Below are 11,039 nucleotides of genomic sequence, written 5' to 3' on the forward strand. Positions count from 1 at the left end.
GAAAATACCCATATTACAAAAAGAGGGAAATGCTCTGCTGTCTGGCGCTTCCCTTCCCCACCCCTGCACTCTTTAGGACACTTTTTTGGCATTTTTTTTCACTTTTCCATGCCTGCATTTCCCCACAGAGTGCGAGGCTTTGGGAATGACTTCAAACCCACGACTTCCTGGCATGGCACACGGACCAGAGCCGCCTCTAGACGTGACCATCCCAACTCCAGGACACACCACAGCTTCACACGAGCATCTTATTTACAAATAGCTTACAGCCATCTGTGCCCTGACGGATGGCTGCAGACACACATCACCAACATGAATAATAGGCTTTGTAGATGGGGAGAGACGGCAGGAAACATTTGCGGGGTTGGTGTGAAGAATCCATATGTTACCCATACATTAACCCTTTCATTCTTAAATACAGCGTGTGCTGGGGAGACTTTAGGCAGCGTGACCCAGAAACGTTTGTCTGCTGCTGCTTTGTTGGTGCTTTTTTTTAAAACATCTTCGTTTTTTTTTCTTTTTTTCCATCAGGGAAGCATTAAATATTGACTCAGATGCTCTTGTTATTTCCTGCACTTGATTTGTGGCTTTATAAACGCTTCTGGCTAGAAGGGAAACCCTTTGTCTGTCTGGTTCACAGTATATTCACAAACAAACCCAATGTGCAGGTGGCACCGCTCACACAGATGCACAAAGAGAAGTTTTCATTTCTGCACTTCATACCGTGGACCAAAACAAAGTCTGAAACCTTCTGCTGGTGGAGTAGTATTATCTTGGGTAAGATGCTAAACCTCAGCCTCGGTACCAGCGTTGCTGCATGCAGAAGACAGGAATCAGGCACTTTTTTCACCCATTGGAGGAATTTGTGCTCCTGCTGCCCTCTGCCGGCCTGGGACTTTTGTGAGACGGAGCAGAGAAACACCACGCTTCCTTTACCAACAGCGGGCACGTAGCAGAACCCCCGGTCCGGCCCGGCACAGATCTCCTGCTCTCCCGTCCGCCGGATCGCCGCATCCCAGCCCACCCCAGCCGTGCTGTCAGCCAGCAGCGCAAGCAAGCTGTGCCCAGCCTCCTGCCAGCCGAGGTGACCCACAAGGTCCCAATGTGGCCTCTTCCTTCTTTTTAAACTTGCCTTCTGTAAGTTTGGGACACAGGAAACGGGCGGATGAAAGAGACGGCATTTTTAGCTCGGGGTTTTATGTAATGACAAGGAGCTAAATCAGTGCTGCTCTCTGCATCACCACAGAGAGAAGTGTTTAAACAAAGCCCCAAGAAAGCTTGAGAGGAAAGAAAAACACTGAAGAAATCAAACCAACTTCAAAAAAGGATTTAAAAAAAAAAAAAAAGTGAACAAACCCTCAGCTCATCCACCACCACTGCTCTTCCAGGGCTTTTTCCGCTTGTGATGAGCAGCTGGCAGAGGCCGAGCTGCACGGCTGGGGTCCTGGCACACTGTGGTGATCACACTGCGCCCGCTGCTCTCGGTGGGTCCATCCCAGTGGCCCGGCCCTTCTCACAGCCTGCAGTTCAGCAGGACGACTCGTTCCGCCGGCAGATGTGGCAGGCTCTGCAGAGCAGGTGGTGGCCCAGCGGGTAGCACCCGTCCTCCGTCGGCTCCGGCGACAGCGGCGTCCCACAGCTCTGCAAACAGCGCAGCCACCTGTAGGGCTTTCCTGCAGCCCTGCGCCGTGCTGCCTGCACGACACCGCGCTGCTGCACCTCGCCACCAACCCACGCTCTGTGCCTGCCTCCAACCCCATGTACTTCGCGAGGCACTGCGACATCACTTAGAGTTTCGGGGCCGTACCTCGCAGCGGTAGCAGCTCTCGTGGAAGCTCCGTCCCAGGCACTCGATCTTGTAGGTGTCCTCATCAGGGATGATGGGGCGCTTGCAGGCACCGCACACCGGGGCGAATTTCCTTGGTGGGATAAAATGGGGCTGACGTGAGACCCACGGGGTGACGGGGATCAGCTGAACCCCCCTGCTGGTACCCCACCTGTAGAAGTCAGCCACGCAGTACACCTTGCCCTGCTCGTCCACCGCAAAGCTCTCAGCACCGATGGCCCGGCCGCAGGCAGCACAGGCGAAGCAGCCGGGGTGGAAGCCTTTGCCCAGGGCACGCACGATGCGCTCAGTGATCAGCCCCTGGCACTTGGCACATTTCTCCAGCGTGGCCTGCAGGCAGGGACGTGACATGAGAGACACCACTGCTCCCTGAAAGCCAGTGCTCCCCAAGCTGCCACTGCCCCCCGAATGCCATCATTCCCAAGGTGCCATCGCTCCCTGAAATGCCACCGTCCCCAGCATCCCCATACCTGGTAGCAGGCATCGCAGATGGGGCGGCCATCCCTCTGATAGTAGCGCTGGCCGGCCAGGCGTCGCTGGCAGGTCCGGCAGGTGAAGCAGTCAGCGTGGTACTGCTTCCGCATCGCCTCCACCGTTGGCTCCTGTGGGCCCACGGCTTTGTGGCAGAAGGCGCAGATGTCTGTGGGAGGGGAGCAGGGCAGGAGCTGCCTTGGTGGCCCACTGAGGATCCCTAACCAGCACAGCCAGGTCCGTGTGCTTACCTCGGGAGCCGTTCCTCTCCCCGTGCCCATTTGCATCCTGCCACTGCAGCTTGTCTGCTTGTCCCTGGCAAACTTGGAGAGGCCTCAGTTCAGCAGGGAAGGCAAAAGGAGCCTGGCAAGCAGGAGGAAAACACGCATTATATTCAAGCCCTTGAGGATGGGGAAACTGAGGCATGCTCATGGTCCTGACCTGTGCCGTGTCGGGTGCCGCAAGGTCCAGCTGCTGCAGAGCTGGAGCCAGTGCCTCCGTGGAGAGGGGCTGGGGCTCTTTGGAGAGGATGAGAGCCAGTGGGGATGAAGGCACTGCTGGGGAGCGAGGGCAGGATTCTGCAGCAAAAGCCAGGCAGAGTGTTGGGAGAGTGCTGTCAGCCCCATCCCCAGCCCTCCCCTGCAATAGTGCCCCGACAGCTTGCGGCAACACTCCCCACCGACCAGCCCCAAAAGCAAACGCTGATAAGTGCTGGCTGACGGAGAGCAACCACCACCCTATCCTGGCAGCTGGATCCATCCTGCACTGGGTGTGCGGTTTAGGGAGCGACCCTCAGAAAACACCCCCCTCCACCGGCACCCACATCCTTTTGCAAAGCGCCTCCACGCCACCACAACTGTCCTCACACGCGGTGCCTCACAGCCACTCCTCACCTCCGTTGGGCAGCGCCGGGGTCGTCGGGGGGCGAGGGCTGCCCTCGGGGACAGCCGGTGACAGCCCTGTGTGGGGCTGCTCCCTGGGGGCCGCCTCCCTCCGTGGGGACGCCAGGGTGATGAAGACAGATGAAGTCATCCTCTTCTCTGCCTTCCTGGGCAGCATCGCAGAAACGGCAGAGGGACTGGACGTGGGCTGGGGTTTCGGGGAAGAAAAAATAAGGAGAAAAAAAAAAAGAAGCAAGCAGAAAGGAATGTGCCAGCGCCCCAGCAGTGCGGTGTGCCTGTGGCTGCCGCTGTCCTTCAGCCTCAACCCGCCTCCTCTTCCCCTTCCTGGATAGGCAATAAGGAACGGGCATCCCCGCCCCAGGTCACAGCAATAAACAGCCTCGTGCCTGGTGCGGTGAGGGCACCTGGAGAGCACCTGGCTGCGGGCAGCGTGCGCAGCCTCCCAAATCTCCCACTTTGTCCCAGGCATTCCTTACCAACCCCAGCCTTTGGCAAGCATTGTAACCCTCTTTTATTCCTCTCTTACTGACCCCAGCTGGGATCAAACTGCAGGAGCAACCCACCTTGCCTGTGGAAAATGGGATTGTAAAGCACAGCGGCCACCGCACAGGCAGGATGCGCCCGACCCTGGCTGACCCCAGTCGGGAAGGAAAAGGGCTGTGCTCAGCAATGGGAAAAGCAGCCAGGACCTGCTTCCTCCCTGCTTCCCCCTCCAAAACAGCTCCCGGGGACCCCCAGGCTCCATCCAGTGCTGTATCCATCCCTGCAGTGCTGCAGAACAATACCTGTGTGATGAGTTGCCTGGTCTCATGCAGCGCTCCGTATTCAGCGCGGGGCAGCTCTGCTTCCCTAAATCCTGCTCACGGGCATCCCCACATCCTGTGCAGTGGGGAAATCGCAGTGGGACGGGCACACTGCTGACTTCAGCCTCTGACTCAAAGAAAAGGGAGGAAAAAGGAGAATCCGGAGTGGCTGCGCTCCCTCCCTCCCCGCCGGCGGAACCTAAACGGGTCCCGGCGCTGCCAGCCCTCGCCCTGCACGCAAACCTTCACCTGCTCCCCGCGGAAAATAAAGGGGAAAAAAAAAATCAATCTGCAGGGCTAATGTGAACCATGTGCTCGGCGCATTCCTCTTTGTGCTGGGGCAGCCCAGCCGCCAGCGGCCCCATTGCTGCCCCACTGCCGCCCTCCCGGGTGGCTGAAGCTGGAGGGTGGCTAAAGCTGGAGGGTGGCAGCTCTGGGGTCTGCACTGCGCTTTTCTTGGGGTGCCCGCACAACAGGAGGACAGCACCTTCCTGTTTTGGGGTGGCTGTGGCTGTGCTGGGATGGGGCTGTGGTATCCTGTGAGAGACACCCCAAAATCATGGGTGCCAGAGGGGGTGGGATCGATGGGGTGGAGGCTGCTTATGGGGCACCTCTCCCCCAGTTGGAGTGGGAGAAGGCTCTCCTACACCCCCTCTCCCCCAGCAGATCCCGCACGCACCCCCCAGCTCTCGGAGGACGCTGTGGGGACTGTGGCGGTGGCCTCAGTGTCCCCTCCCCTACCTGGGACCCCCGTTCCCCTCCCTGGGGGCGGTTCTCGGTACCCTGTCCCATCCCAGGACAGTTCTCTTCCGCCTTCACCCCCCCCCTTTGCAGAGCCCCGTGTCCCACACTGGGGCGTCCCAGTCTCAGCGGGGATGTCCTCAATCCCGCACCTGGGGGTGTCTCCTGTCCCCTACCTGGGGAAAGCGTGGGGACTCTGCTCTGAAGGGGCGTTGCCAGCCAAGGGTGGCCCCGCAGCCCCGCAGCCCCGCAGCCCCGCGTCCCCCGGGGTGCCCGCAGTCCCGGTGTCTGTCCTGTCTCCTACCTGGGCTGCGCTGCGGGTCCCTCCGTGCGCTCCGCGGGCGCGCCCTGCCCGGCGCGGCGGGGGCAGCGGGGGGGCAGAGCCGCGGCATCACCGCCCCTTCCTCCCTCCCCTCCCTCCTCCTCCTCCCCCCTTCCTGCCCCACGGCCCGCCCCCCCCCGGCAGGCGGCCCCATAGCCCCCACCAGCTGCCACAAACGCCCTCAGGGTTCTACCGTGTGCTTGAGGGTGTCCCATGCACCCCTAGGTTATTCCGTAACCCTACAGAGCTCCCACGACGTCCCACAGCACCGCGATACCCCAAGTGCCCCATACACCCTCAGGATCCCCCTGCAGTCCCAAACACCCCAAGGTTCTCTGGCCAGCCCCATCCCCTCTCCTGCTGTACCCCCTTCCCCAAACCCTGCACCCATCGGCCTAGCACCGTTGCCCTCCAGCATAGCAGAAAGGGTTTGGGGCTTGGGGACATCCCTCTTTGCCTCTGTTCCCCTTTGCAGCATGCACCCTCCCAGAAAGCTCTGCCCTGGCTGTCCCTGAGCCGGACCCCCATGCAACAGGACCCCAGCTCGCTCTGCCCAGGCATTGACTGGGAATAAAACACTTTTTTTTTTCCATGATTTATGAAGTTCCAGAGGTCCCTCGGAGCACCTCAGTGGTGCAGCCTGGCAGCCCCTGAGGATGAGTGCATCCGTCTGCATCCCACATCCCGCAGCAGGACGAGGGAGGTGACCCCCAGCCCAATCACAACCATGGGGATGGGGGCCTCAAAAGCCAGGGGCTGTACAAGCATCCACATATCCAATGGGATGGGATCCAGCACCTTCCAGGAGCCCCTTCCCCTGTTCCCGTGTCCCCACAGTGGCTCTCCAGCACAGCAGGGAGGACTTAAGGAGCTGATCTGAGTTCCTCATCCCTGCTTACACCTCAGGACGATCCTGACGTCGGTCGATGCTGCGAGGAGAAATCCTATGGGAAACAGAGGAGAGAGAAATGGAAAGGCAGGCACCAGATCCTCACGGTGGCCTCGGGGCTGCACTGGGGGCACTCACCCACTGCCGGCAAGCTTCCAGCAGGACGCCGGTGTGGAGCAGGCACCAGAGCTCGCCCAGCAGCGAGAGGAAGATGTGGAGTAGGTCTGTCCAGCGGCCCACGGTGAAGAGGAGGATGAAGAGGCCTCCCATGCGCACCAGCACCGTCTGGTAGGCTGCCTGCGTGCCCGTGCCTGACCGCTGCTCCTCTGTGGGGACACAGCATCAGGGTGTGCAGGTGCGGACGGCGTGCTCTGCAGCCAGGCAGTGTGGAATTCATCCAACTTGGAGACATCCTGGCTGAGCCGTCCTCAAAACTTGGGGGAACCGAACGACATCACAGCCGAGTCATCCCCAGAATCTGAGGGACCCAAACAAACTGCCGGTTGGGTCATCCTCACAGTACTCAAGGTCCCCATTGCAAAGCCACTGTGTGGGGAAATTTCCTCCTGGTTTTGATCCCCCAAGCTTCGGGGATGGCCCAATGACCTTTTTGGGTCACCCCTAAAATCTTTGGGGACCTTTTTGCAAAGCCAACATTTGGAGAAACATCATCTTGGTTGCGTCATCCTAAAAAATTTGGGAGGAACAAAAGTGACCTCCAGAACGTGTCACCTCCAGAACCTGGGGGATCCAAATGATGCCCCATTTGCAGACAGAAACGCGGGGCTACGACCTCGTGGTCGGGTCATCTCCACCTTCGTAACATCTCCATCTCCAGAACTTGTTTTCCCCAAATGTTCCGTGTCCTTACAGCCCTTCATCACCCCCTCACCTTGCATGTAAACGACGAGCAGCGTGTAGCAGATAGTGAGCGGCGTCCAGAAGCGGACGGCCTCCGCCGTCGAGAGGAAATCACGATTGATGAGCGCGACGGCGGCCAGGTCAGCCACGACGAAGGCGACAACCAGAGCCTTGCGCAGCAGCCGGGGCACGCCGTGCCCAGAGGTGAGCAGCAGCATGCAGACGCCGCAGTACCGCGCTCGGCTGTGCAGCTCATACAGCGTGCAGGTGTGTAGAGCCAAGCGGCGGGCGTGCACGGCCAGCAGCCCCGCCAGCCCCGCCGCCAGCACCAGGTTGCAGGTCCCATGGGGAGCTTCCTCCAGCAGGAAGCTGAGGCCGCAGGACATCCCGCAGCCCAGCGAGAACTGGCACAGCACGAGCAGCTGGATGCTGTGGGCGCCCTGCGGGAGCGGGACAGAGCCGTCAGGAGCTGCATCAGGAGGGGGTGCAAAGCAGCAAGGCGATGCGCCGTCGCAACGCCACGTACCATGCAAAGCCACACACCACTGCCAAGCCATGCACCGCCGTGCCGCCACGCGCGCTTTCCTCCATGCTGCATCTCTTGTCCTCAGCATGGGTGTTGCAAAGCACCAACGCTATCATGCAAGCGTCAGGAGGACGCGTGACTCGCCCATCACCACACCTCGGTTTCCCTGTCCCCGCTCACCTTGCTGAGGGACAGGAGCGTGGAGATGGCGCGCAGGGAGAATTCCAGCACCACCAGCGCGGCCACGCGGGAGCCCACCAGCGCCAGGATGGCCGTCAGCACCAGCACGTGCAGCGGCTCCAGCACCAACCGCCGCGCCCCGAGGGCCACCCGCAGGTCCTGCCGCGCCGGGTCGCTGGGGACAGCGGGGTACAGCAGGACGGGGTCACCTCCCTGCCCGCAGCAACAGCTAGGGGTGCTGGATGGAAACCAAACGCAGACCCCGAAGGGGATCCCGAAAGCAGATCCCTCAAAAATGAAAACCCAAAGGGGGAACCCCGAAGTGGAAAACCAAGGGGTGGGGATCCAAAAAGGGGAGCATCCAAAATGGGGATCCCCAAACGAAGATAGCTACAAGCTGATCCTAAAAAGTGGATGGCCAAGAGTAGACCCCCAAAGGGGATCTCCAAAGAGGATTCCCAAAAGCACAGACCCCAAAAGGAGAAAGCCAAAGCGGATCCCCAAGGGGGGATCCCCAAAAGCAGATCCTCCATAAGAGGCTACCCGAAATGTGGATCCCAAAGGCGGATAACACAAAATTGGATCTCCAAATGTGGATCCCCCAAAACAGATACCCAAAATGTGCATCGCCCAGAGCTGGATCCGAAATGCAGTTAGCCAAATGTAGCCAAACCAGAAGCAGATCTCTAAATGTGGATACTCAAAAGCAGATCCCCAAGAGCAGATCTCCACAGCAGAGCCTTCCCAAAGCAGATCTCCAAACACAGTGGATCCCAAAGGCAGATCCCCAAAAGAGGATCCTCCCAAAACCAGACCCCCCAAAAATGGATCCCCCAACACGGATCTCCCAAAATCAGATCCCATGTGGATGCGGGGCGGGAGCTTACTTCAGGCACTGGATGTAGAGATAAACCCTCAGCAGGCTGCAGAGCACCGAGGTGGCGCAGGCCCCCACCAGCCCTGCAGGAAGAAGCAGTGCCGTGTCACCGTGTCCCCAGTGTCCCCAACATCCCCACGTCCCCGTGGCCTCACCTCGCAGCACTGCGTCCAGCAGCGCCCAGCCCCACGCCAGCCCCGGCCACGCGGGCAGCCAGGACCCCAGGGACAGCATCGCCACGCAGAGCAGCGCCAGGCCCAGCTCAAAGGTCTGCGGGCGGGGGCACGGGCTGGTAAATCATTGCCTGTGGCTGCACCTCTGGCCCCATAGGAGGGGACATTCAGGTGGCGGCGAGGCTCAGAACGCCGCAGCGTCCCCACGGCTTTGCCATCACCCCTCCCGGTCCCACTGCGCCCCAAAGACCCCCAGAGCTCCAGCAAAACAAAAAAAAATACATCCCTTTATTTGTATCCGTGGGGTCCTACGGCCCCGGGGGCGGCTGCGGCCGCACCATCCTCCTGAGCTCATCCCAGAAGAAAAGGCTGAGCACGGTGTGGGGGCCCAGGCGCAGGTAGACGGCGCCGATGCCCTTGTAGAGCCCCAGCAGCCCCTCCTTGCTGGAGATTTGCACAAAGCAGTCCAGGAAGCCGCGGTACAGCTTGCCCTGCGGAGAGACAGCCGGATGCAGCCCGGCTGAGCCGGGAAAGGACCCCAAATCCCAAGGCCACGCACTCACCGTGCCGTCAGCCTCCACGGGCTGGTTGTAGAGCCGAGTGCTGACCACGTCAAACGGCGTCATCGTCACCGCCACGGCCACGCCGCTCACCATGCCGCCCGCCAGCACCGCTGCCCAGCTGCCCTCCCCGAACCACTGCGGGAATCCACAGCCGTCAGCGGTGGCACCGCAGCACGGGGCTGAGGCGGGGCGCGGGGGTCACCTGGTGCTGGCAGACCCAGTCCTTGGCAGAGGCGAAGGTGGCGAGCTGTGCAGCCGAGCCCACCGCCACGCGTGGCACCGCGCCCGACACCCCACGCCACAGCCCTGCCACGCCGTGCTGCCGGTAGATGCTCCCGAAGGCGTCCGAGATGCTCTGCGGGGAGAAACGCTGGGTGAGCACATCCGTACCCCAACCCCCACACAACCTCGTCACTGTCACCCCAATGTCACCACATCCCTCAGTGCCACGCACGTTGTTTCCGAGCAGCCTGTGCTGATATTTATAGCACCCACCTGACAACGGCTTTAAATACTGCAGGACAAAATGGTGTCCCTTCTGCCAGCCCTACAACCGCTGCCTGCAGGGCCCGGTCCTTCTCACCTCGTGGTTGTGCTGGTGGCCCACGGCCATGGCTGACAGCGTCTGGGCTTGGAGGTGGGTCTTGACCTGCAGGGATGGACGACGCCGGGTGACACCAGGTGACAGAACCCCCCTTTGCCCTGTGCATTCCCTCCATGGGCTTCAGCATCCCTTCCCAGCGTCAGGAAAGCACCTTTTGGGGTCATCTGAGCCCCCCCGGAGATATGGGGCACCCAACTACGTGCCCCCCCAGACTCTGAACTCCCATTTTCCCCCCCTGCCCTGGGGCAAAGGGCCGCAGTGGCACCGCAGCGGCTCCACCTCCAAGCACCCCAAGAGATGGAGAGACCCCAAAAAGGGAGAAATCCCGATTTCCTTGCAGTGGAGCTCTGGGTTCGGGAGGGGGCGAGCAGGAGGGCTGCGGCACGGCACGCACAACGCGCCCCTGTGCTCGGGGGGCAAAGCCGGGCGGGGACGGGGACGCGCAGCACGCAGAGCCGGGGGCTCCTCCCCCCCCCCCCGGGCCGCAGCACTCACCAGGTACGCGGGGCTGCCCACGAAGGCTCCCACCGCCCCGGCCACCGCCCCGGCCACCACGGTGCCCCCGGGCCACCCGGTCCAGCCGGCGTCCAGCGCGCAGGAGTAGCAATAGAAGCGGACGCCGTTCATCAGCCCCTGGTACAGCAGCCCCGCCGCCAGCCCCTTCTGCAGCCCCCGCAGCCCGTCGGCGCGGCACACGGCTCCCACCGCCCGCAGCACGCCGCGGTACGGCCGGGGATAGGTGCCGGGAGCCCGCAGCTCGCCCTGCAGCTGCAGCCGCGTCTTGACCACCTCCAGGGGGTTGGTGAGCACGCAGGCCATGCAGCCGGCCGCGGCTCCCAGCACCAAATCGGCGGCCGGAGGAACCCCCCCCGCCGGGGGGCCGTGGGAGACGGGGGCCGCGGTTTGGGGGGGGTAGGGGAAATCGTGCAGCGCGGCGGCGGGGAAGGGCCCGAGGGCCCCGGTGCCCGCCGCCATGCAGCACCTGCACGCCCTGCCAGTAGCCCCGCGCTCCGCCTTCCTCGTCCTGCGGACACGAGGAGTTGGGGGGGGGGGGGGCGACTGAGCGCCGCCCAGCGCGCTGCCGACCCCGATTTGGGGGCGGGATGCGGAGCAAAGGTCAACGGCGCGTCTCTCCCCGCGTCCCATCCGGCGGCGGGGCGCCCTGCCGCAACGGGACGCGGCGCCAATGCGGGTACAGCAGAAGGACGTCGGGGGAGGGAAAGAGGGGCGCACCGAGCAGAGCGCGGCAAACTCCACAACCAGCAGCAAGGGAACCCCAGC

The 11,039-nt window shown here is 61.9% G+C and overlaps 3 protein-coding genes across 3 annotated transcripts; all 3 read right to left on the bottom strand.

Annotated features, from left to right (window-relative positions):
- Positions 1-1,527: 1,527 nt before the first annotated feature.
- On the bottom strand, positions 1,528-3,394 carry FBLIM1 (filamin binding LIM protein 1; the record flags this gene model as incomplete). Its single annotated transcript, XM_079545550.1, has 6 exons — positions 3,211-3,394; positions 2,569-2,895; positions 2,317-2,486; positions 1,998-2,176; positions 1,808-1,919; positions 1,528-1,641 (listed from the first exon to the last, which is right to left on the bottom strand). The coding sequence occupies exons 1-6, from the start codon at positions 3,374-3,376 to the stop codon at positions 1,528-1,530; spliced, it is 1,068 nt and encodes a 355-aa protein (XP_079401676.1). The 5' UTR covers positions 3,377-3,394.
- A 2,593-nt stretch (positions 3,395-5,987) lies between these two features.
- Positions 5,988-8,813, bottom strand: TMEM82 (transmembrane protein 82; the record flags this gene model as incomplete). The annotated part of the gene is given in 6 exon segments (XM_079545551.1): positions 5,988-6,029; positions 6,113-6,300; positions 6,867-7,275; positions 7,542-7,716; positions 8,574-8,677; positions 8,679-8,813. Coding segments are annotated over 6 exon segments (1,053 nt in total), but the record flags the coding sequence as incomplete, so codon positions are not given.
- Positions 8,814-8,899: 86 nt separating this feature from the next.
- SLC25A34 (solute carrier family 25 member 34) lies at positions 8,900-10,733 on the bottom strand (the record flags this gene model as incomplete). The annotated part of the gene is made up of 5 exons (XM_079545371.1): positions 8,900-9,082; positions 9,155-9,289; positions 9,357-9,509; positions 9,738-9,803; positions 10,254-10,733. 5 exons carry the CDS (start codon positions 10,731-10,733, stop codon positions 8,900-8,902), a joined length of 1,017 nt encoding a protein of 338 aa, XP_079401497.1.
- Between the last annotated feature and the right edge of the window lie 306 nt (positions 10,734-11,039).

This window comes from Tetrao urogallus, assembly GCF_951394365.1.
Source record: "Tetrao urogallus genome assembly, chromosome: 21".
Taxonomy (NCBI): domain Eukaryota; kingdom Metazoa; phylum Chordata; class Aves; order Galliformes; family Phasianidae; genus Tetrao; species Tetrao urogallus.